General features: G+C 42.0%; 3 protein-coding genes across 5 annotated transcripts; 2 read left to right on the top strand and 1 right to left on the bottom strand.

Annotated features, from left to right (window-relative positions):
* The first annotated feature begins 1,730 nt into the window (after nt 1-1,730).
* rnf181 (ring finger protein 181) lies at nt 1,731-4,434 on the top strand. The gene is made up of 6 exons (XM_019862725.1): nt 1,731-1,833; nt 2,114-2,205; nt 3,171-3,301; nt 3,677-3,792; nt 3,894-3,968; nt 4,031-4,434. Exons 2-6 carry the CDS (start codon nt 2,120-2,122, stop codon nt 4,088-4,090), a joined length of 468 nt encoding a protein of 155 aa, XP_019718284.1. The 5' UTR covers nt 1,731-1,833; nt 2,114-2,119; the 3' UTR covers nt 4,091-4,434.
* A 294-nt stretch (nt 4,435-4,728) lies between these two features.
* On the bottom strand, nt 4,729-17,608 carry tmem150aa (transmembrane protein 150Aa). 3 transcript variants are annotated; one of them, XR_002167347.1, is made up of 9 exons: nt 17,540-17,608; nt 14,850-15,118; nt 13,702-13,749; nt 13,507-13,593; nt 12,479-12,546; nt 9,506-9,633; nt 9,251-9,428; nt 8,181-8,533; nt 4,729-8,079 (listed from the first exon to the last, which is right to left on the bottom strand). XR_002167347.1 is itself a non-coding variant. In XM_019862723.1 (8 exons), exons 2-8 carry the CDS (start codon nt 14,912-14,914, stop codon nt 8,232-8,234), a joined length of 876 nt encoding a protein of 291 aa, XP_019718282.1. In that variant the 5' UTR covers nt 14,915-15,118; nt 17,540-17,608; the 3' UTR covers nt 4,729-8,231. The 3 variants fall into 3 exon arrangements, 2 of the variants coding, with proteins under 2 accessions (XP_019718282.1, XP_019718283.1); XM_019862723.1 differs by having other exon boundaries at nt 4,729-8,533; XM_019862724.1 differs by lacking the exon at nt 4,729-8,079 and having other exon boundaries at nt 8,270-8,533; nt 9,251-9,445.
* Nucleotides 17,609-18,790: 1,182 nt separating this feature from the next.
* Nucleotides 18,791-22,637, top strand: LOC109510305 (potassium voltage-gated channel subfamily V member 2-like). Its single transcript, XM_019860521.1, has 2 exons — nt 18,791-20,624; nt 21,783-22,637. The coding sequence occupies exons 1-2, from the start codon at nt 19,296-19,298 to the stop codon at nt 22,047-22,049; spliced, it is 1,596 nt and encodes a 531-aa protein (XP_019716080.1). The 5' UTR covers nt 18,791-19,295; the 3' UTR covers nt 22,050-22,637.
* The last annotated feature ends 425 nt before the right edge of the window (nt 22,638-23,062 follow it).

The raw sequence follows: 23,062 nt of genomic DNA on the forward strand, positions 1-23,062 counted from the left end.
GTAACAATGTGTTTCTAGAATTGATCATCTGGATATTTTTTGTCATTGAATAATTCCAGTTCAGTGTAATTGTTCAGCAGTTAATGGTGGGAAGCGAAAGCACACACTTGCGAAATCTTGCATTTTGAAAATTTTCATGACCAAATCATTCCTTGTTTTCGCTGATGAAAATGAACGTTCACTTACACCATTCATTCAGCAAAAGTGGAAATTTACACACACATTGCAGTTTGTAGTGATTCCTGGCATCTCCACGCTATTACTGTAAAAGAGTGAATCAAAAATGTATTTTGTAAACCTTTAATTTTACGAGAGGCACTGGGATGCTTACCAAGAGTATTTTGATTACTACTCCCTACACAACGATGCTGACTATTAGTGGGACAGTGATGCTGGACTACTGTTGTTACAATGACAGAATTGTTGGTCAATAAAGGACAGTCTGTGGCATTTATTATCAAATTGTGATATTTATAGCTGCACTTGTGTCTTTTGTCAATATAAGTTACTGTATTAAAACTATTGTGTTGGGCTTGAAACATTTTGGCATTTAATGAACACAAACGAGAGAAAATGAGACTCGTCCTCGCTGATCTACTCCTCAGATTACCAAACTTGAGTCTAGCGTAGACTACGCGACCAGTTAAAATAATTGCTCTATCCCAAGAAGTTGTTACATGAGTTCTTGCGAGAGGCACTGGGATGCTTACCAAGAGTATTTTTTGATTACTCCTCCCTACACAACGATGCTGACGATTGGTGGGACAGTGATGCTGGACTACTGTTGTTACAATGACAGAATTGTTGGTCAATAAAGGACAGTCTGTGGCATTTGATTATCAAATTGTGATATTTATAGCTGCACTTGTGTCTTTTGTCAATATAAGTTACTGTATTAAAACTATTGTGTTGGGCTTGAAACATTTTGGCATTTAATGAACACAAACGAGAGAAAATGAGACTCGTCCTCGCTGATCTACTCCTCAGATTACCAAACTTGAGTCTATCGTAGACTACGCGATCAGTTAAAATAATTGCTCTATCCCAAGAAGTTGTTACATGAGTTCTTGCCAAGAACTCATGTAACATGTCAAATACTGTACGGTATTTTTGAAATTATTTTCGCAGCTAGTTATTTAACCTAGATAACGGGTTTGATTGTTGCCTATGATTTTCATCTTGTGACAACCGTGGCAATAGTGAGGTCCCCTCACAAATAAATACTGTTTTGGAATCAAAAGTTTTCCCGGTGCTTCTTTCGTTCGGCTGTGGGCAGACATTTGGGACACCAGGCTTACACGGTGGGGGTGGGGACTCGTCAAAAACTTTGATGTAACTTGTTGAGAGCATGTCGATGACTCTCGTCAAGAGTGAATATTTTTTTTCCTGACTGTATGCACTTTAATCCCGATTGTTTTGTTTCGTTTTCAATTAAAAATAATGCAGAATAACTAGGGCACGGTGATTGGTGAGAAGAACTACCACGTGTCAGGAATAGTACCACCTTCGCAAAGAACTCGAGTGCGGTGATTGGACAAAAGCAGTGATGTAACTTGTTGAGAGCATGTCGATGACTCTCGTCAAGAGTGAATATTTTTTTTTTCCTGACTGTATGCACTTTAATCCCGATTGTTTTTCGTTTTCAATTAAAAATAATACAGAATAACTAGGGCACGGTGATTGGTGAGAATAACTACCACGTGTCAGGAATAGTACCACCTTCTCAAAGAACTCGAGTGCGGTGATTGGACAAAAGCAGTATCACGTGATTAGGCTTGTTGTACCCGGAAGAATGACAAATGGTTCTCGATACAAGCCTTCTAGATTTTTAAGGTAAGTGAAAGTGAAATCTCTAGTTATGAGCAATTAAAGTACTGTATAACAGTTTTCAATTTTTGCAATCTTAAGAAGGGATGGAAATTGTCCGAAGTCTCAACGAAACCGAACATATTGCTGGCTGCATTTTTGTTTGGTCACATATACAGCATACAGTACTTGATCTGTTCAACATTTTGACCGATAATTAAATTTGAACTTTAAAAAAAAAAAGTCAATTCAATTTTCTTCAGAACGTCAACTGTTAGCATTCGTCATTGTTTTTTTCCTTCCGAAGAGCAAAATGGCATCCTACTTCGACGAGCACGACTGTGAGCCCACCAACCCTGAGGAACAGTATCGCCAGAACGCTCTACTTGAACTGGCCAGGTGACGATCTTCTTGTCATTCATTTATGCGAAGCCATTTGAGCATTTATTCCATATACTGTGCTTGAGATCGGTCTTAAGGTCCATGTACAAGTAGTAGCACGCTCCTTGTCCTCTCTAGTAGGACAAGTACTTTACACGATACACTTGACGGAACGTTTACATCTATGGCAAGCCATTTGAGCATTTATTCCATTTCTTCGATATCAGACATTAGTGTATTTCTCTAGTTTGGGCTGTGTCAGCACTAGGTGGATATTCAGCCACACTAGTTCTGCACTTTCTCGTACTAGCAGCACGGAAACGCTCACTAGTCACTCATTTTCGGCAACTAGTGCCACGTCTAGTCCAACAAGTGCTGACACAAGTCTAACTAGTGACACCTGGAAGCACACTAGCAGTGGCAAATTCCCAGCAAGTCAGCTTTTTGATGGCCTAGTGGCCCACTGCACCATACTAGTGAGGTCTTAGCAGTTAACTAGTAAGATTTAAGTGTTAACATGTTAACTAACTAGTGAAACGTGGATTGTTCTAACATGTTAACTAGTGGCCTATGATTTCCTGCACCAGTTAACTAATGGGAGCTGAAATCGCCACTCGTTAACTAGTGGTGGATAAAACATTGACTAGTTAACTAATTTAAGACCTTTAAAGCCTTGATATGTAACTAGTATGCTAAAAAATAAGCTATTATTATTATAATAACCTTAGGGAGTTATTCTTTCACTTATCACTAGAGGGAGCCAAAATACTACTAGTGGTACCACACACTGCTCTCGTGCAGTTTTTGCCTCAATAGCAACGTTATTTGTCCGAGTTAACTAAAATATCGACTTTGAACCAGATATCACGGTTATGGAATAAATGTTCACATTTTTTTCAGTGGTCCTGGCAGAGATTAAGACAACCATCATTACATTAAGACACCATTTGACCTTTTATATTGGCTTGTGTTTGCGTGTGAAGGTCTCTGATGCAGGGTTTGGATTTGATGGACTCAGGGGATTCATCAGACTGGAATCAGCGTCTCCCTCCTCCTGCTGCAAAAGTAGCTGTACAGACCCTCAATGTGGTTGTCATTTCTCCTGAACAAGCAGGTGAAAGGTCGATAAGCACTTCACACAGATATTATTTATTCTGTTGAATTTCCGCAGCAAAAATGTATACTGTATGTACTTGCAGTTATGTTGCTAAAGGATGACTATAAAAAGAGGACAATTGTGTCAAAGGAGTGTGTGACATGTTTTTTGGACAAATTTCTGTGTGTCCAGGGAGTCAATAAAAAAATAACCTGGACAAGAGTATAAATAATTGGGGCCATCTTAAGCACCAGAGCTAGAGTGAGAGCCAATTTCGGTGGTGGAAAAAGAAAGAACTTGTGCTAACCTGGGCATTGGCCCGGAACTAGCACGAGCAAAAGCGCTGGTGGGGGAAAAGGGTCATTTAGTCGTGATAACCTTTTGCTGTTGCAGACAAAGGCCTGAAGTGTCCCGTTTGTTTACTGGAGTTTGAAGAGCAGGAGACGGTTCGAGAAATGCCCTGCAAACATCTTTTCCATTCGGGATGTATCCTGCCGTGGCTCGGCAAGGTACTAACAGCACGTGTACTTTTTGGGGTTCGGTCTGTTGCAAAGCAGCCTTCTATCTCATGTAACAGTCTTTTTCTGTTTTTTACTTTTTCAAACTCAAGACTAACTCCTGCCCGCTGTGTCGACTTGAACTACCCACTGATAATCCAGATTATGAGGAGTTCAAGAAAGACAAGGTGAGCAAATGAACACATGTATTCACCTAAGTATTTGCTTAGTGTATGTTTGTGTCCTGTAGGAGAGAAGAAAACAGAGGGAGCACAGATTGGAGGACCTCCATGGAGCAATGTACACATGACAGTGACCTTTGACCATTTCTAAATATTCAGGACGTTCTCAACTATCAGAGTGAAAGTACACACATTATAGCCTTCAGTTTGCAGTAGTGACTCAGTATTGTTTATACAATTTCCACAAAAAGATATAATTTATTATATAAATGATGTGACATCTTTATTTGTTCCATGTCCTATTCTCATTCATTCCATACTTTTTATATGATGTTTGAAAATGTAAACCAATCATTTTACACTAGTGATGCTTGTTCGTTTTTTCTTTTGAGCAGGAGCACCCCGACATGTCTTGAATGCATTCTCTCTGAAACGCCCCCCCCCCCCCCATAAATTAGAGAATCCCGAATTTGAAAAAAAAACGTCAACATTTGTATGCAAGTGTTTTAAAGCGAAACGAAGGACTTGACAGTTTAGTTTTTTTTGGACTGAAACATTCAAATAAATCAATTTGTTGTACGATTCAGCAAATGACTCAACTTCCCTGTGATGCTGGAATGCTGATCCAGCAATCCTACAATGCAACATCAGCTGTGCTAGGACATCTCCAAGGTAACCCATCAAGCACAACTTGAAAATAACACATTGTCATCATTTAAAATTTTATTTCATATTTGAATATAAATCTCTTTCAAATTAAAAGACCTAAATGATAGACATAGCATACATATTTACACAATTTTTAAAAAGTGTGCATTTGGGGGGGATCTCATTTGACACGAGTCAAAATGAAGTGATCACTTCATTTTGTGTCCGTGATAGTTCACGGCAGCCATTTATTTTGTATGTTGCTTATGCTCACTCGGGTTACAGCTGAGCTGGAGCCCATGCCATGTCAAAAAAATAAAATTTAAAAAAAAAAAAGGGACTTTTGTGTACATTTTCTGCCCCCGCTCCCGAAAAAAAAAGTTAAAATCCAGTGTTGAATATGTGCACATGGCATATTGTATTGATGCTGACACAGAATAATAAATCCAACATTACTCTGATGGATCATACAAGCTGCCTGTCAAAGTCACACCTTGTGAATTTGGTTTCAAAATAGTGAACATGGCTAAGGCTCAACGCAAAGACCCAAACAAAGGAAATGTGTTCCCTTCATGAGGGATAAGGCTAAATCTGTTTATTCACAAATTTGTGTACTTTTTAAAAACATCAGAAAACAACCAAAATTGGCAAGAGTCGCAAGACACGACTGAAGCACGCCCCTTTATCTTGATCCCCAGCGTTCAAGAAACAAGAATGAACTGGACAACCGATGGCTTTGAGCAGAGTACTCCGAGTCTGTCAATCATATGTTCACAATGGAGCCATCAAACTAAAGAGGGGCAACAAGGTGCAGCCGAGCTCAAACTGAAAACGGGTCAAAACTTGCAGGTGACTGGAGAAGCTTTACCGCAGTCGTCGTTTTCAGATGGCAAGAAGTCATAACAGACGCAGTGAGTATTTTCTCATTTTAAAACTCATTCAGTACCAGCCAATTCTGGACCAAGTCTGAAAAGACGTTTAAAAATGTCTTTGGGAGTGAATGAGTTTTAAGGGTCAGTTGGCTGTGCAATATCGTTGTTGCTTGACAAAAATCAAAGAAATCAACAGTACAACTATTTGTTTGTCGACAGATAGGATTGGGATTAAAGAGAACAAACACGAGTGAAGTCTGGCGCAATTTCATTCAAATGGCTGTAAAGCAAGAGTCACCAACTCCGATCCTCGAGGGCCCCGGTCCTGCATGTTTTGGATGTTTTTCTCCTCCAACACATCTGATTCAAATGATCAGCTCATCCGCAAGCTCTGCGGAAGCCAGATAACGATCCGGTTCATTTGAATCAGATCCCCTAACTGTCCAACTGCCATCAGAACACGGTACAGTAGGAAATGAAAGCAACCCGCGATGGAAATATTCAAAGGTGTGAAACTCCGTAAGCATGGGCCAAGTGTATAATTGTCGAGAACGTGCTGACTTTTTCTGGTATTTTATCGGTTTGAATTGTCCCGTTTGAGTCACCGGTGGATTGAAACACGCCTTGCACTCACGCTCATTCTATATTCATTCCGAGATTAGTCCAATGCTAAAACCACGTAGGCTCAATCACGATTCATATGGACGAGTGTGAGCGTGTCCTGAATGTAGAATGAAACAATCATGCAGCTAATGGGCCATCATGGTTCCATCTGCTCACAAGGGCAGCCGAGCTGATCAATGGTCAACGTTACAAAAAAGGCTTCAAATTCAGAGTGTTCGGATGAGAAACTATGATCCAGTTAATTAATTCTGGATGTGCCATCAATAAAGCTTGAGACTAAAACAAGGCCGTTAACTGTCGTCAACATTCAGAATTGTTTGTACGACACAAACATTGATTGGATGCTCTGATTTGTGCAGAAATCCATGAAGTGGGGAAACTTTCAAAAACGATTTAAAAACAAAAAGCAAACAAAAAAAAACTCCTCAAATCAAGGCAACCCAGTTGTCCAACTATGGATCAAAACACCTTCGAGGTAAACAATCCAAACACCAGTGGAATGTTGTCCCAATTCCATCCAAAAGGGTTCAAGGTCCATGATTCAACCTTTCACCAGCTTTGAAAAAAGCTGCTTCAAGTCATGCATCCTCCTGCTAATAGACACGCACATTTCATTAAGACAAATCTAAAAGTGAAAACATCATATCAGCAACCATCCTGAAGACATTCAGTGATTAAACAACCTTGACACAGTCCGACAGCATGAATACGCAAGCCGAATTTAGTAAGACGCCATACAAAAAGTTATGCACTGAATTGGTCATCAAAGAGTGAAAGGCCTTTTTGGGGTGGCGGAAGTCATTATTCTCAAACAAACTGAACTAAATCCAATTTGAGATCTTTCCGTGGTGCACGTTCCCCATTTTGTTTTACAGCTGAACTTGAGGACATTTTTTTCAGGCAGTGGTCCCCAACCTATTTTTATTTTTTTTTGCTGCGGACCGGTTCATACAAGTTCATAATGATTGTGGAAGTTCAACCGTGGGGCGGGGTCGGGGGCAACAAACGTGAATGCGATGTGTGGATTTTTATGTACGGCACCTTTACTAGAAGCACCAATGCAATCACATGGATAAAATCAACGCTTTAACATGGTCACTATGGTAACTCAAACATGCAAGTGACACTACAGAACAAATATAAGGTGTATGAATGACACAAGAAAAACTCAAATAAAATACAATAAAAAAAGGGGCGGGGATATTTCGTACATATAACAACAAACATTAAGCCACATTTTTATGTAACTATATTAGCAGTGTCCTGCTGAAAGGCACCACATAACATTAAGTGCATGAAAATGCACCAAAATTCTAAATCAAAAAATATTATTGTGCAGAACGGGCTTTGGGTGTGGTCTTCATTTTTTGTACTCATTTTCACAATCGTGTTTAATTTTAGCGTTACGCAACCAAGACATTGAGCATCTTGACATGCGACAAAGAGTCCCTCACAGAAGGATGTAACCGAGAGAATCTGTTTACCTTTCAAAATAAAATATTTTTCAGCCTTGGATGATAAATAAACTGGAAGTAGTGAAAGGTTCTTACATCTGCGCGGCCCGCCGCAACCTGGTCTAGGGTGGCCTGTGGCACGGTACCGGTCCGCAGCCCGGTGGTTGGGGACCACAGGTATAGGGTGCAGTGAGTACCCACGTGGTAACTCACTTTACAATATTGGAATAGTGTAATGACTGGATGCTAGAATGAGCCAAAGTAAGAAATGCGTCCTAGTGAGTGACATCATGGCAAGTTAGTCAGACAGTTTGTCGTGTTCAGTAAATGGATGAAAGCGCAGCGTGATTGTGTGTCTCTCTTTGTCACTTCACAGGCCATATTTTAACTCACAAAACCTGCCAGTTGGGGCACTTGTTGGTCACGGGGTGTGCAGTGATTCACTTTTCGTATGACTTCCTTAAATTCCTGTAACACTGCACAAGGACAGCAGACTGCAGCTGCTCGCCAATCAAGCACCTTGTTGGGAGGGGGGAAAAAAAAAGATATGACAGCAAATACAGAGGGGTGTTGGTTGAATTTGTTATAAAACAGAACGAGTCTCTCTCTTGGCATGCTACCTCGGTCATCGTTCCATGTGGCAGGCAACCGCGGAGCTCCTCCGCGTAGAGCTACAACATGGCTATACTCTCGGGGGTACAGTTGAGGTGTGTAGACGTGCTGCTCCCTCCGGGGGACTTGAGACTCTTGGTCGCCCCGCTCAGCGTGGAGTCCCGGGCCCCGGGGCCCAAGATTACCCCCGAGCCATGGCGGAGACACTGCTGCAGGCCGGCCATCATGGTCTCGCCGGTGACCGTCCCGAACTCGTAGGTGAAGGTGCCGTAGAAGACCAGGATGTCCACGGTGAAGACCCACTCGCAGATGGCTGCGGCGTGCTGGAGCGTGAAGCTCTCGTGCACGAAGAAGATGCCGCCTGGGAGGAAAAGGTGAAGGAGCATCCAGAAGAAGGGAGATTCTGAGCCGTTTCGGAGAAAAGAGGGACAAGTAACAAGTGGAGGACCTCTAGCTGCATGTCATTTAGCTTTACTGCCAAACATACAAGTGGAGCGGAGACATGCACAGTAATCACTTTTCGGTCAATTCATAAATGATGTGAACAATAGCGCCCGGACCAATTTGGCTTTTTTTTTTTAAAGCCAATGCCAACATTTGGCTGAAAAGGATTCAGTTAATCAATCAATCAATCGGCTAATTGTTTTTTAAAAGTACATAGATAATAATTCATAAAAGTATTTAAGTTTGCTCCTGTTGCTTTGACTCCTCATGTTCAATGCGAGAAGATGCTGTAAGATTGACCCTTCGGTGGCACTGACTTTGGTCACCGAGGGGACACTCATGACTTTGTTGGTATGCATACTCACAACAACAAAGATATGAATTACAGGCAGACCATTTGATGATTTAAACATACTTTTTTTCGAAATTACTTGTTTAGCTTTACAACACAGAGTAATTTTCACCTCCCAAAACATGCAAGAAAAGCATGAACCGATGAATTAATTGAGCCTTAGATTGAGGCCACAAATGTATGCGGTACAAAAGCAACATGAGTGAAATTAATGGCACGATGCCTTTTAACTTCAAACCACATTTCTTCTACACAATTGGGGTCTGGTCAGGAAAAGGATACTGAGTACCAGGGAGACCATGGCTCCGAGCGCCAGAGCCACGCGGAAGTGGGCCATCCAGTAGTCAAGGGCAGTGACGGCCACCCGATAGGTGAGCACGCACTGCAAGCACACGAAGAGCAGCCCCGCTGGAAAGGCCACGCCGGCGCCCACATAGTGGAGAGACTTGGCGTGGTCAACCTGCCAGACACACGGGCCTGCGTGCATTATGATCTCCGTCGAGGGGGAGGGTCAGGCTGAGGGCCGAGTGAGTTTACCTGGAAGTTGCCCACCATGACCAGACCCACCGCGTTGGTACAGCCCGACACCAGAGCGCTGGTGTTGACCCAACATCTGTGGCTGTGTTCTATCACCTGGGCGTAGCGCAGAAGGCACACCATCACCACTGCGGACAACGAATGCACAGGGACATAAAACCGCATTGGTAACCTCCTTCAAGCTTCTGTAGAGTCGTATGAAGTACAAGAATGGAAATCTATTCCCAAATTCCTTTTGTTCCTATATTGCCTTGGCAATGGGAAAAGATACTCAAATCATTCATCAGAAGAACATAACAAAATCTTCTTACGTTCTTTTTTTCAGAAGCAGCAATATTGCCAGGTGAATTTGAAATGCACAGGGACATAAAACCGCATTGGTAACCTACTTCAAGCTTCAGTAGAGTCGTATGAAGTAAAACAATGGAAATCTATTCCCAAATTCCTTTTGTTCCTACATTGCCTTTGTAATGGGAAAAGATACTCAAATCAATCATCAGAAGAACCTAACGAAATCTTCTTACTTTCTTTTTTCAGAAGCAGCAATATTGCCAGGTGAATTTGACCCAAGTTGTGTTTCATTACCTCACACGACAAGAGACAAGGCGGGTGGGGGGAAAATACCCCAAAGCGTTATTTAGAGCTCGTTATCAACTTGAAAGAGGTCAATGTAATACAACAAAAGAGCAGGGCTGATATATTGTCATACACAGCCAATGAGATTGTTGATGGTGAGTTCTGAACTCACCGTCATCACAGAACAGAACTGCTTTGTAAAACTGCAGAAAAACACGCCGTACGTGTATTTTTGTGTTCTTTCTGTAACACCGAATGAGGCTGCCTGAACACCCTCCTTTTAAGAAGTCATTTTAGCAGAGGACTAGCTAGTGTGGCCATCGGCTGATTGCTTGCTGGTTTGATAGCAAACAGATGTTCGATTCTGGTAGAGGCAGACGGGGCTCCTTTGCACTTCTGGAGGCATTTTTTTGCTGACAGAAAATCATAAGTGAGCCATCTATTTTTAAAGTTGATGTAAGATGAGTATAGAATGCAAAGTGTCGGCAAAAAAAAAAAAAAAAAAAAATGAGTATAGAATGCAAAGTGTCAGCAAAAAAAAAAAAAAAAAAAAAATCATCTGACAATTTGGATTTTCACGTAAAGAAAGATGGCATGAGCGTAATCCTCATCACATTGTTTTCCATATGAAAAAGGAGCCAGGTGGAAATCTTGGCGTGAATTGTGATGAACCTTGCCAAAGGCACGGCGGCCATTTGTACAATAGCAGTTGATCAACACATTGGAAACTTTTGGCCCTAGGTAGTACGTCCAAGCCGCAGACACTGTATGCTGAGGTCACCGTGCCTCACCTGTACAACTGTCCATGAGTGACAGAGGAGGAGGAAGAACAGACAGATGGAGCAGCCGAGGCATGCGTGTTTGATGGCACATTTTTATATTCAAAATACAAATGTCATAAATGAATCTGTTAAGGATTCTGTTTACCTACATGTTGGGAAAAAAAAAGGAATCCCCACTTCCCAAGAATGAAGAGCAGAGGAGGGCGGAAAAAAAATGTCAGAACTAAATGGTGATCCAGCGTGACAGGAGGAAGGGGAGTAATGGAGGGTGCATGACGGAGCAACGTCGGGGTGGGGGGAAGAGGGGACGAGTGCATTCATTATTGATTTTGAGAACTCAGGCTATTCCAAGCCTCTCCACGGCTTGACGTGCTGACATGGGCACCACGCACGGATGACACCTATAGAAACACCTTTGCATCTGCATGTGTAAAATGAGGACTTTGCCAAGGGTACGCCATCATCTATCCATGATCATTTGATGTGTCACTATTTTTGATAGCAAAGTGAAAAAACACTGACCCGGTTGATTCCAATTTTGGTGTTAAATACAAGTACTGATCCAGCTATTCGGCCACTCTCAAGAAAGCCACTGTCAGTTTTGGCCAACACTCTCCAAAAGCTAGTCATACAAATAAGTTCATCAATGCGGTAGTAATATTTTTGTGACCTTAATCGAGAGTCAAATATATTCAGAAGAACTTTGGGTGTGATGAATTACGGATATTGTTACTATTACCTTTTGGGCAGCGTCAGTGAAAACGGGCTCTTACTATATTTGTAAATACGGAATATTTGCTACAGTTCTTCGATTGGATATCATTATATTGTGGCTGGTCTGTGTACTGGATGACTACTCCACGGAATGTGACATCATGATCATGTGGCAATTGGCCAAAATGTGTTGACGACAGCAAGCTGTTTTTTTTTTACCTATACATGTAGCCAATTTTTTGGGATTCTTTGTTTCGCCCTGTATGAATACAAAGATTTACTCATAGGTCAGATGAATTGCATGCCAAAGCAAAATAATGCATTAATAATAACAAATTATTCTATGTGGTAGAAAAGGCGCCCCTGAGGGAACAGAGTATCTTTTGAAAGACACGGGAAGGTGTTTTTGCCAAGCAAAGCTACACCTAGCACTCATTTCACATTTACGAGACAAACAAGCTTCCAGGCAGCGCACACATTGCCTCATCACCATGTTTTTTCGCGTGGTTAATTTCAGTGAGGATCTTACCCATGAAGGCTCCAACGTTGCCGATGAGGCTAAACAGGCAGCTTTCGGGGGGATAAGAACCACATTTACTGCAAAAGATGAAGACAAAAACGGGGTGTGAACACTGACTGTTAAGGTTTCACAGGTCAGATGAATTGCATGCCAGCGCACCAGCAAAATAATGCATTAATAAAGACAAATTATTCTATGTTGTAGAAAAGGCGCCCCTGAGGGAACAGAGTATCTTTTGAAAGACACGGGAAGGTGTTTTTGCCAAGCAAAGCTACACCTAGCACTCATTTCACATTTACGAGACAAACAAGCTTCCAGGCAGCGCACACATTGCCTCATCACCATGTTTTTTCGCGTGGTTAATTTCAGTGAGGATCTTACCCATGAAGGCTCCAACGTTGCCGATGAGGCTAAACAGGCAGCTTTCGGGGGGATAAGAACCACATTTACTGCAAAAGATGAAGACAAAAACGGGGTGTGAACACTGACTGTTAAGGTTCTGGCCAAAATTACAAACAGTTTTGGCAAAATCGGCGAATAGGAAAATCAAACGGGGATTTATCAGTTTGTGCCTTTACATATAGACCCCACCAACGTGTGACATTTCGCTCACACAGCGATACAACTTAATTAGAGAGTGTACTGCTATTCCATCTCATACAGGCCCCGTCCGACCTCTGAAGTGACGGGTCACCTTCGCTACCCCCTCAATCCATTTCCTTCTCGATCCCCTTTCACGCTCAACATCAACACCGGAAAAGAAAATTTAAAAGAGGCAGTGTGAAAGGGGCTTCCGATTACTTGATGAAATCATTGTCTCAATAAATTCCTAGGCCTTGCAATTACTTTTCACATGTTTGCGCTGACTAATGAGTCAGAGGATGGTTTTGGCAAAATCGGCGAATAGGAAAATCGAATGGTGATTTATCAGTTTGTGCCTTTACACATACACCCCACCAACGTGTGACATTTCGCTCACACAGCGATACGACTTCATTAGAGAGTAATAATAATACATTTTATTTATAAGCGCCTTTCAAGACACCCAGAGTGTACTGCTATTCCATCTCATACAGGCCCCGTCCGACCTCTGAAGTGACGGGTCACCTTCGCTACCCCCTCAATCCATTTCCTTCTCGATCCCCTTTCACGCTCAACATCAACACCGGAAAAGAAAATTTAAAAGAGGCAGTGTGAAAGGGGCTTCCGATTACTTGATGAAATCATTGTCTCAATAAATTCCTAGGCCTTGCAATTACTTTTCACATGTTTGCGCTGACTAATGAGTCAGAGGATATGCAAAGAGTGATTCAGTGATGTCACAGAACCATCGCACCATGTGCTTGTCGAGGACTGTGGGTGACTAATGTGAGGAAATTGACGAATGTGTGTGAGGTAGAAGAGGAGACCTGATGAGGGGGATGTCCTGGATGGTGCAACAGGTCTTGGGGAAGCCTGGCCGGAGCAACTCCTCTGTGCACGTTACATTGTAGGACCTGCAGTCATCACATAATCGGATCAGGACCGTATTATTCTATTATTTGTTTTAGAAAATAAAGATGACGTGACAGCGTATGGCCACTTTTGACATAAGAAGCACTCACCAGTTCTCCACAGGACAAACGTGGTGATTCATTACGGCCATGGCGTACCTGCAGAGTGAACAATACAATTTCCAGTGTCAGAAGTTCAGTAGATCAGGGCAACTGGAAGCCTGCAGGCGGCACTCTGAGTACCAAGTGTGTGTGTGTTTATGTACACACACACACACACACACGCACACACACACACTTTTATTACCGACTGAACGGTCGGTAATAAAAGCCAAGTGAGGGCGTCAGAGCGTCAGAATAAAGGATTAAATCTCCAAGAAAGCGCCTTTATTTAATGTAATGCAGAACACTACAGTTTTTACTGCAGGAGGAGCGTAAATTGGCCAGCGTTTCCATGTAATCGGCTGGATGTATCTGCGCCACGGTGGTCCTTGATTCCCATGGTCCTCCCCGTAACTTGATAGCTTGTAGTTTAAACTTTGTTTCGCAAGCCTCTCTCTTCGTCCGTGCCACTTTTGGGATGTTGTTTTGCACAAAGCACGTACCGGCACTATTAAGACATACTGGGAGCGTGCCTTTAGCCTCCTCTTTCACACCCACCCTTCTCACTTTAATGTCCACATGCGTTCCTCACTTACGTCCGCCTTTCCTCTATATGAGCAACGTGTCAGCACACCATCAGTCAGTCAATCGGACCCCTCATCAAAGTCACACAACAGCATTTCCAGATTTTGGAATTCAGTGCATACACAAGGCAACCCGCATTATTAGGCGTCCTGTTCATTTTGGAGAAAATTTTAGACCTTTATGTGCGTCTTATGGTCGTGAAAATACGGTAGTTATTTTGGTCATCCATTATAGCGGCACTTCAGTATACAAAGGTAGCAACATATGTTTCAAGGTTTAAAAAGAGCGCACAACGGACTGTTTGTACGGTGCTCTTATGAGGCTTGTTAAGTAATCATTCATAATGGGTAATGAATTAAAAGCTGGATCTTTTGAACACTTTCGTCCGTATACTGCGTGTATCAAAAACGTTTCGGAGCAGTTACAGTAAACAAAGCCGTGCATTGTCTCATGTTGTTTATACAAATATAAAACTGTAGAGGCAATGGTATGGGACACTTCAGGGTTGCAGTCACAACAAGTATTGTCACAGGACACGTGATAAGGTTTGAAGGCATGCGCGCACCACTCACACTATCCATATTCCTGTGATGGAAAAGGCAGACAGGCTGACCGGCAGGACGATCCAGGCAGTCATTGGGCTGGCAGTGAGCTGGCTTTGTCCCAAGCATGGGTTGAGAGGGCGGATTCGGGTCGGAGTGGTGACACGGCGCAGGGGATCAGATGGGGTGGGGTTGCGGGGTCAGTGACACACAGGGGGAACACACAGGGAGGGGGAAGGGGAAATACAAAAGGACACAAGGACGCGTCTGCTCCACGAACCCTGCGACCCACCTTCAACCTGACAGAAGAAACAAAGTGCTTTTACCGCATTGACTAGTGTACAACTGACCGTGGCATCTAACTTTGTTAGCTAACCACAACATTAGACAGCTCTCATTATACGGCTACCACTCCAACCATAATAATGAACATATCGTAATATTAATAATGCTCTGAAAATCCAAACGATCATTCTCATCTTTTTTGAAGATGGACTATTTGCTTCATCTCTCGTGCAGGATATGACATACTGTATTTCACAATTGGTCAATGTTGTAGCTGGTCAGTGTATATACCATAAAAATGGTCAACAAACTGGTTTGCTTTATTCCTACATACACTGACCTGATCAAACGGTGACCTGTTTTGTTAGGATATAAAAAGATCTTTCAAGCGGACTTGCTCTTTACAGTCGGCCAGAGTATCATTGCTATTGCTTCCTGTGCTGCACCTTGATACGCTCAAGTCACAAGTGAGCAAAACATAATTACATAACACTACTTTTATTATGTTCAATGACATTTTTATTTGTTAAGCCTATCGCTTTATCATCTGCACCATTGGCATGGAAGCAACTCTGGAATAACTGTGATATAGCAAAGACACAAAAACAACAATAAATTGAAATCACGCAAAATGATCACTTGATTTTTTGGGGGCCATAACATTACATTAAACAGTAGTGACATGTTCATGTGTTTATTATAATAGGATGGTAAGCAGGTCACCTTCATCACACATTATTTACTGATAAAGATCCAGTGACAGCAGACAACAGACGTGTACAGTTGGTGTGTGAGACCTTTTAGTGGACAAAATGATTTATTTTCTCCCTTTGTTGTTCTAAAAAGTTAATAAAAAAAATGGTGCTTACCCAGAAACCCAGCTAGCCTTTGAACATACTTTACAGTGGTGTCGTGAAATACAACTACTGCGGTGTGAACAGAGTTTAAAATTAAAAGAGAGGCAAGATTAAAGGAAACATGATATAGAAATGTTTCCCCTGGAATTTAAAATGGTCTCGCACACAAATGGCAAGTAAAACTTTTGTGACTGTGATGATGGCAAAAACAAGACTTACTCAGTGTTGCCAACTGGGCCACTATGTCTTGTGATTTTCTGATCATTCCAGCAACACATCTAGCAGCTAATAGTGATGTTTAAAGGAGATTTCTAACATTTAAGACTGCCTTCTTCGCCGGAGATGTTCACCCTTCTGCATCTAGACCGCAATTGAATGTCACTTGGGTGAAGCCACCACAGGATGTCTCATTTTACATGACTTGGGTGACCTTCAACCACCTTAGCCACAGAGAATGGAGCCTTAGATTCCAAAGACATCTCTCACTGACAGACACTGTGAGTAACTAATTGTAGTTAATTTCTGCATCTTGTTGGTTGGAGAAAGTCTACTTGGACATGCCATTTTAATTGCATTCTTGCAAGATAGTACTGACAGTTCTGCAAATACAGCTTCCGTTTAGTAATGATTGACTTGGTGGACTCCACTAACATTTCTGAAGACATCTCTGGAGATCCCAAAATATATGATGAAATGCTGCTCAATAATACTCCCCGTGCCCCACAAAATCAGATTTGACTACAAAACAGACAATATTAACTGCCTGAAAAATCTCAAGATTGTAGGAGACTTTGCTACTAAGAGAGTAATTCCATTGACGAATTTAGGTGTGACTCACAACTGTTTCTGAGTCAAAACTCTGTAATATACAATATTGCAAACTACAACTACAATAATAAACATTATACTCACTCCATAATGAATACTCCCGTTGCACCAATTAAATACAGTACACCGATAACTGAGTAAAACCTTTATAAAATTACAATTCACACTTATAGCAACAATTACCTCTGAAAATACTTTTACATGTAATTTCTTACCATTTGAGTATGAATCAACTAATTATTGGTTCCTCTTCCATACCACTGCCACTTCAAAAGTGGCAGGTGACGGGCAAGCAGCAAAGTCATGCGACATTGTCTGCAGAGAAAGAAAAATCCTGCTTGCAAGCAAAACGGAGCGCGCATGTCCTGATTTGTTTGTGTTGGGGGCCACCAGAAACACAACAGTGCAACTCGGAGCCGACCTGGGCTAACTGCATCCGACGACGCTCGTGTTAGTTTACACAAGAGACGCAAGTTACCTTCATGAAAGGCAAACGTGAATACAGCCACAGGACAAGCGGGACAATATTCTTGAATTGTCCCGTCTGCTCGAATGCACCGCGCAACTGTTAGCCGCGTTAGCTTAGACATCGCCAGTTCTACTGTGCACTTTGGCGGCTGGTCTTTACGCTCTCCCCCATCTTCATACCCATTAATGTTCGCGATGAGTCGCTCACGAACGAATAAAGTATTAGACAACTATGCGAATGGATCATTGGCTCCAATAGCATATTCGTCAATTTGTACCTACCGCCAGCCTTGCAAGACCCTCACCGCACACCAACAACCTTGGTCCCTCTTTAGACAATTTATCTTTCTTAGTTTTTCAGCCGTGCCACAAACTAGCTTCCTTTGTGTTATTTTCAAAATAAGACTTGTATGGGCTAGTATGGAAGTTTGTTGTAGTATTACATGCTCATCTATTGTCTTTTTAGGGCACTGGTAGATCTAAACCATTTAAAGGAAATAATAAATACAATATGCACAGGTTATGTTACAGTAGTATACATTAACTCTCCGAACAAAATTAGATATCATGTCTGGAAAAATGGCCATCTCCTGAATTTGCAGTCGGCAGCTGGTGTATCGTCGCCTAAACAAGTGAAGACAAACAGACTGTTACACTTCGTTTCATGCAACATGCAAAAATGTTGTAACATTTACAATATACACACTGAAATTAGAAATGTACTCATTTGGCTTCCGTTTTGCCTAAGCTTTTACTTTTACAGAATCGCACATATGCTGCATAACGTTGTAATGCAACTTGACTCCCGTTGCCCAGCCCTCAAAATTTTGAGCCGGGTCTGCAGAGCGCAGTGTGAGGTACGGAAGAGGATTAGGGCCAATGAAGAAAAAAAAAAAAAAAAAGTTGGCAAGATTCTCACTTTTATCTCAGAATTAAGTCAGAATTCCGACTTTATTCTGAGAATTCTGACTTTAAAGTGAGAATTCTCACTTTAAAGTGAGTATTGTAATCCTCTTCCGTAGTGAGGCGAGGCTCAACGTAGGGTGGACCTAAAACGCTTGACTGCGCCCTCATGAATTTGAAGGGCCTTCTTTTTGTTTTTTTAACCATGTCCTTTGCGGTTTTAATAATGCGCCGTTTTATGAGGTCACACTTCCCTTTTAACACTATTCTACTGTTTTTTATTATAATTTATTGTTTTATTTTATTGTTGCTATATGAATTATTTTTGCTCCATGTACAGCACTTACAAACTCTCAACCCATAATCAGTCGGGGCGGAGCTATTGAATTGTTTGACGGAAGTGGTCAAAACGGCCAATTATTGTCCATTCTGAGTAAACAGAGGGTTGGAGAGCCATGGAAACTCGACAAGCGTGTTCGGGGTCTCTGAGAATGACGGCGTTTACTTTGGTTCAAGACCCCAACCCCCCAATGAGTACATATGTATAGATCAAGGCTTAATACCTTGATCCTCTTGTATGTATCTGCTGTCTTTCTTAGTTCAAGCGAGGCAAAAACCTTGCATTGCAGCACTAAACAATGAATGTAGAGATTTAATGTTCTAACTGAGAGATCGATGTGGATAATTCATAATTCCTGAACCCGCCATTGTGTGGGATCTTACAAGAAACTCAAGGTGTTTCTATCGGACTTCCTTTGTGTAATCTCAGAGGAATGCAAAAAGATTCATATATACTGGATAACACGGTTCGGTACTTGTATTCATCAATAGGATAGTTGTCATAAAATCAACTATCCTAACGGTGAGCACAATCAATCTGTGTTATAAATGGTAATTGCTGTATAAGGGGACATTGATGAGGGGCATTTGTTGGGATACGCCACCCTGTCCACATTATCGCAGCTCGGGAGCTCAGCAGAGGATAATGGTATTTAGATGTCCTGTAAGCACACGGATCCTCCCAGTCAGCAACATTAATGGGGCCATGAGGTATCCTGCTCATGTTTTCCATGCTTAGGTAAAAGGCTACTAGACAGAAGTAGTGCTCTGCCTTCTTTCCAGTTTGTACACTGACATGGGGAGCAATGGCAAGGTGTTCCAGTTCTTCAACAGGAGACGAAGTCTGTTCCCGAACTACAAAGTTACAGGCTCTGATGTTAATCGGAGATCTTCAGAAATTGTTTATCCGTCAGCAAAGGAGAGCTGTGTGAGGACATGGAACTCCATGCAAGAGCTGAGCAAAGACATCTACGATATCTACGCTGAATATGAAGATGAAGACGATGATGTCCAGCATGGCTCCTCCAAACAAATTTCCCCATCCAAGAATTATACGATCAACATCAATGTAGGTGGGACGTCCTTCCAAATCGCCTACAAGATGGCGGCGAGGTACCCCAAGACCAGAATTGGACGACTAGCCACTTACACCGACCACAACATGAAACTGGACCTGTGTGATGACTACAGTGTGACCAACAACGAGTTCTTCTTCGACCGAGACCCCGAAATCTTTCACAGCATCTTCAATTTCTACCGGACCGGTGTGCTGTGGATCAAGGATGAGCTGTGCCCCCGCAACTTCCTAGAGGAGATCAACTACTGGGGGGTGAGGATAAAGAACACCCACCGCTGCTGCCGCATCTCCTTCGAGGAAAGACAGGACGAGCTGAACGAGCAGCTGAAGATCCAGAGAGAGCTGGAAGCCGAGGTGGAGATCGAAGAGAACGAAGCTCTGTTTCAAGATATGTTCATGGGCCAGCGGCGGCGAGCTATTTGGAACTTGATGGAGAAGCCATTTTCTTCAATCAAGGCCAAGCTGATGGCCGTGACGTCCAGTCTGTTCGTCCTGATCTCCCTGGTGGCCATGACGCTGAACACAGTGGAGGAGATGCAGTATCGAGCTCATATGGGGCAGCTCAGTGGAAAGACTTACTGGGAGTACGTCGAGTCAATGTGCATTGCCTTCTTCACCATGGAGTATGTGCTACGTTTGGTCTCCACCCCTGACCTCAAAGCCTTCAGCAGGAGTGTGCTCAACACTGTGGACCTGATCGCAATCCTGCCTCAGTACCTGCAGGCCATCCTGGAATTCTTTGACAACAAGGAAAACTACGTGAAACACGAGGCCGACATGCAGGCAGTGGGGCAGGTGGGAAAGCTCGGACAAGTCTTGCGTATCATGAGACTGATGCGCATCTTTCGTATCTTGAAGCTGGCCCGACACTCCACGGGCCTGCGGGCGTTCGGCTTCACTCTGCGGCAGTGCTACCAACAAGTCGGGTGCCTGTTTCTCTTCATCGCCATGGGGATCTTCAGCTTCTCTGCCATGGTTTACACTGTGGAACATGACATGCCGCAAACAAACTTCTCCAGCATTCCTCATGCTTGGTGGTGGGCATCTGTAAGTGAAAGATCCATTGGACAAAAGGGTATTTTTAGCTCCGTTTTTCCAACAACACGATGCATCAAAATTGGACGGGATTCAATCACCTCATTTAGCATGTACTGCTGCCTTTGCTTTGTGGCTTACATTTCTCTCAAGGTCAGTCTTTGTCATAAGATAAGATAAGAAAAGAAAACCTTTATTGTCTCACAATGGAGAAATTCACAATCTACAGCAGCAAAATTTGGAGGGAAGGAGTAGAACCCCCCCCCCCCCGGAAAAAAAGTATTTGCATGCATTAAAAAAAAAAAAGAACTGTACACAGCACAGAATGCAATATAAAATGTGAAATCTAAGATATAAGCATATATGCAAATATGCTGAATAAGGTGGCTGTGCTATTTACAATGGGTGAGTGGTGGTGAGTCCAGGTTTCACGTGTGTTTATTCAGCAGCCTGACAGCAGTCATTCAGTAGATTTTTCTTCTCCATTCATGCAGTCGTTTGCTGGTCTCCATGCCAGTCTTCATCCAAACATGAATCAATCCACATGTAAATCATGATAGCTACAATCATTTCACAATGCACCAGTTTTGTTTTAGGTCTTAACCTTGGATGGACGGAATTAACACATCTTTTGAAAGTAGGCTATGGTAAAACACACCAGGACTGAGTAAAAAGTTGCTTTTGGGGGGGGGGGGGGATTTTCAACGCGACTTTTATAACCATGTTGGACATTGGATCACTCATTATTTTGACTTACTAACAAGTGATGACAAATTGTGTAAGCAAAAACTAGGTAATCCTTGAGTTACTTGACTGCCACATTCTATCAAGACGTGCTAGTCTGTCACAAAATTACTCTCATTGGTGCCTGGTGCAACGCTTCAATAAGATGCGTCTAAGTGCAGCATATTAATTTACATGATGTTTTGAATTGCTTAAAATGCTAATGCATTTGAAGGAAAACTTACTATTATTACTATTATTATTATTATTATTATTATTATTACTATTATTATTATTAAGGATATCTAGTGTAGCATTTAGGAAGTCGCAAAAACATACCAAAATTAAACCAAAAGCATACGTTAAATAAATCAGCAAAAGAGAGTTGAAATTGTTTTTTTTCTTCCTCATAATGATGGTGACTGCTCTCCCCTGAAAATCCTGCAGGTCAGCATCTCCACGGTGGGCTACGGCGACGTTTACCCAGAGACCATCCTGGGTCGTCTCTTTGCTTTCATCTGCATCGCTTTCGGAATCATCCTCAACGGTTTGCCCATATCCATCCTCTTCAACAAGTTCTCAGACTACTACTCCAAACTCAAGTCCAATCAGTACACAGCCTCCCTGAAGAATCGAGGGAAAGTGAGATTCGCCAAGAGGACCGTGCAGAAGCTAAACGACTGCTTGGGAAAGGACCACTGTCATGCAAACTGAAGAAACTGTGTAATTTAAGACATTTGTGGAGTGTCAGCGACACAATTTTTTGTTGCACTCCACAGATTATCTACTTTGCTGCCTTAACAAACCTGAATAGAAGCCCGATGCAGATAGTGGCTTATTTAAAAACCTCATAATTGACCAACGTTGGGTGAAGATTAAACACTTGACTGGTCTCATCAACATTTGCTTTTTAAAGCAGAAAGGTTTTTATATTAATCATCATTACAAGTGAAACAAACATGGATTAGACACAGTTTAAAAGAAATTGTATGCTATTTCCACTGTTGCAGTCCCAAAAATGTAGCACCCTCTCTTTCTTTCAGGATAAATGTTATGTTGGTTCAATGACAGCGCAACACACATGGTTGAGTCTTAATGTAGTCATGGTCACAATTACATTTTTCAGAACATATATTATGAACTGATGTTTTGTTTTGTTTGTTATCACCTAAATCTTAAAATCCCAAGGAGTATATTCAATGTTTCCCAAACATTATTCGGAGTAAGTAAACTTAAGGCGGAGTACTCAGAGAAACCCCAAGCAAGAAGGGTGAGAACACGGGAACATTCGCAATTGTTCTCTCCTTAAGGAGTTGCTTTGGGCCACAAATTCTGTACAGACTAACCTGCAGTGGCGGACCCTGAGGGCCAGCAAGGCCTTCTCTGCTGGCCTAAACATTCTCAGAAAAGTAAATTTACTTTTATGTATTTTATGTTATTTTATAATTTATGTTATTTTATTTTCATAAATATGTAAACAAAATTATTCTCTGTATTCTTTACGTTGTATTATTTCCACTTAGTTGAGTGGCTTATTTTAAATAACATTGAAAGCCACTCGATAAATAAGTTATTTATTATGGTAGAGTTTTTAACCAATCATATTTCAGCTAGCTGTATTGCCAGGTAAATTAAACTTGCTCGGGGCCTTCAGATTGCGCTGTAAGTGAACGGGCACAGTCAGGTTTCAATAGCCAATATCCTGTATCCTGACTTGTTCTCTCTGC

The sequence above is a fragment of the Hippocampus comes genome, unplaced genomic scaffold (assembly GCF_001891065.2).
Source record: "Hippocampus comes isolate QL1 unplaced genomic scaffold, H_comes_QL1_v1.1 scaffold147, whole genome shotgun sequence".
NCBI classification, from domain to species: Eukaryota; Metazoa; Chordata; class Actinopteri; order Syngnathiformes; family Syngnathidae; genus Hippocampus; species Hippocampus comes.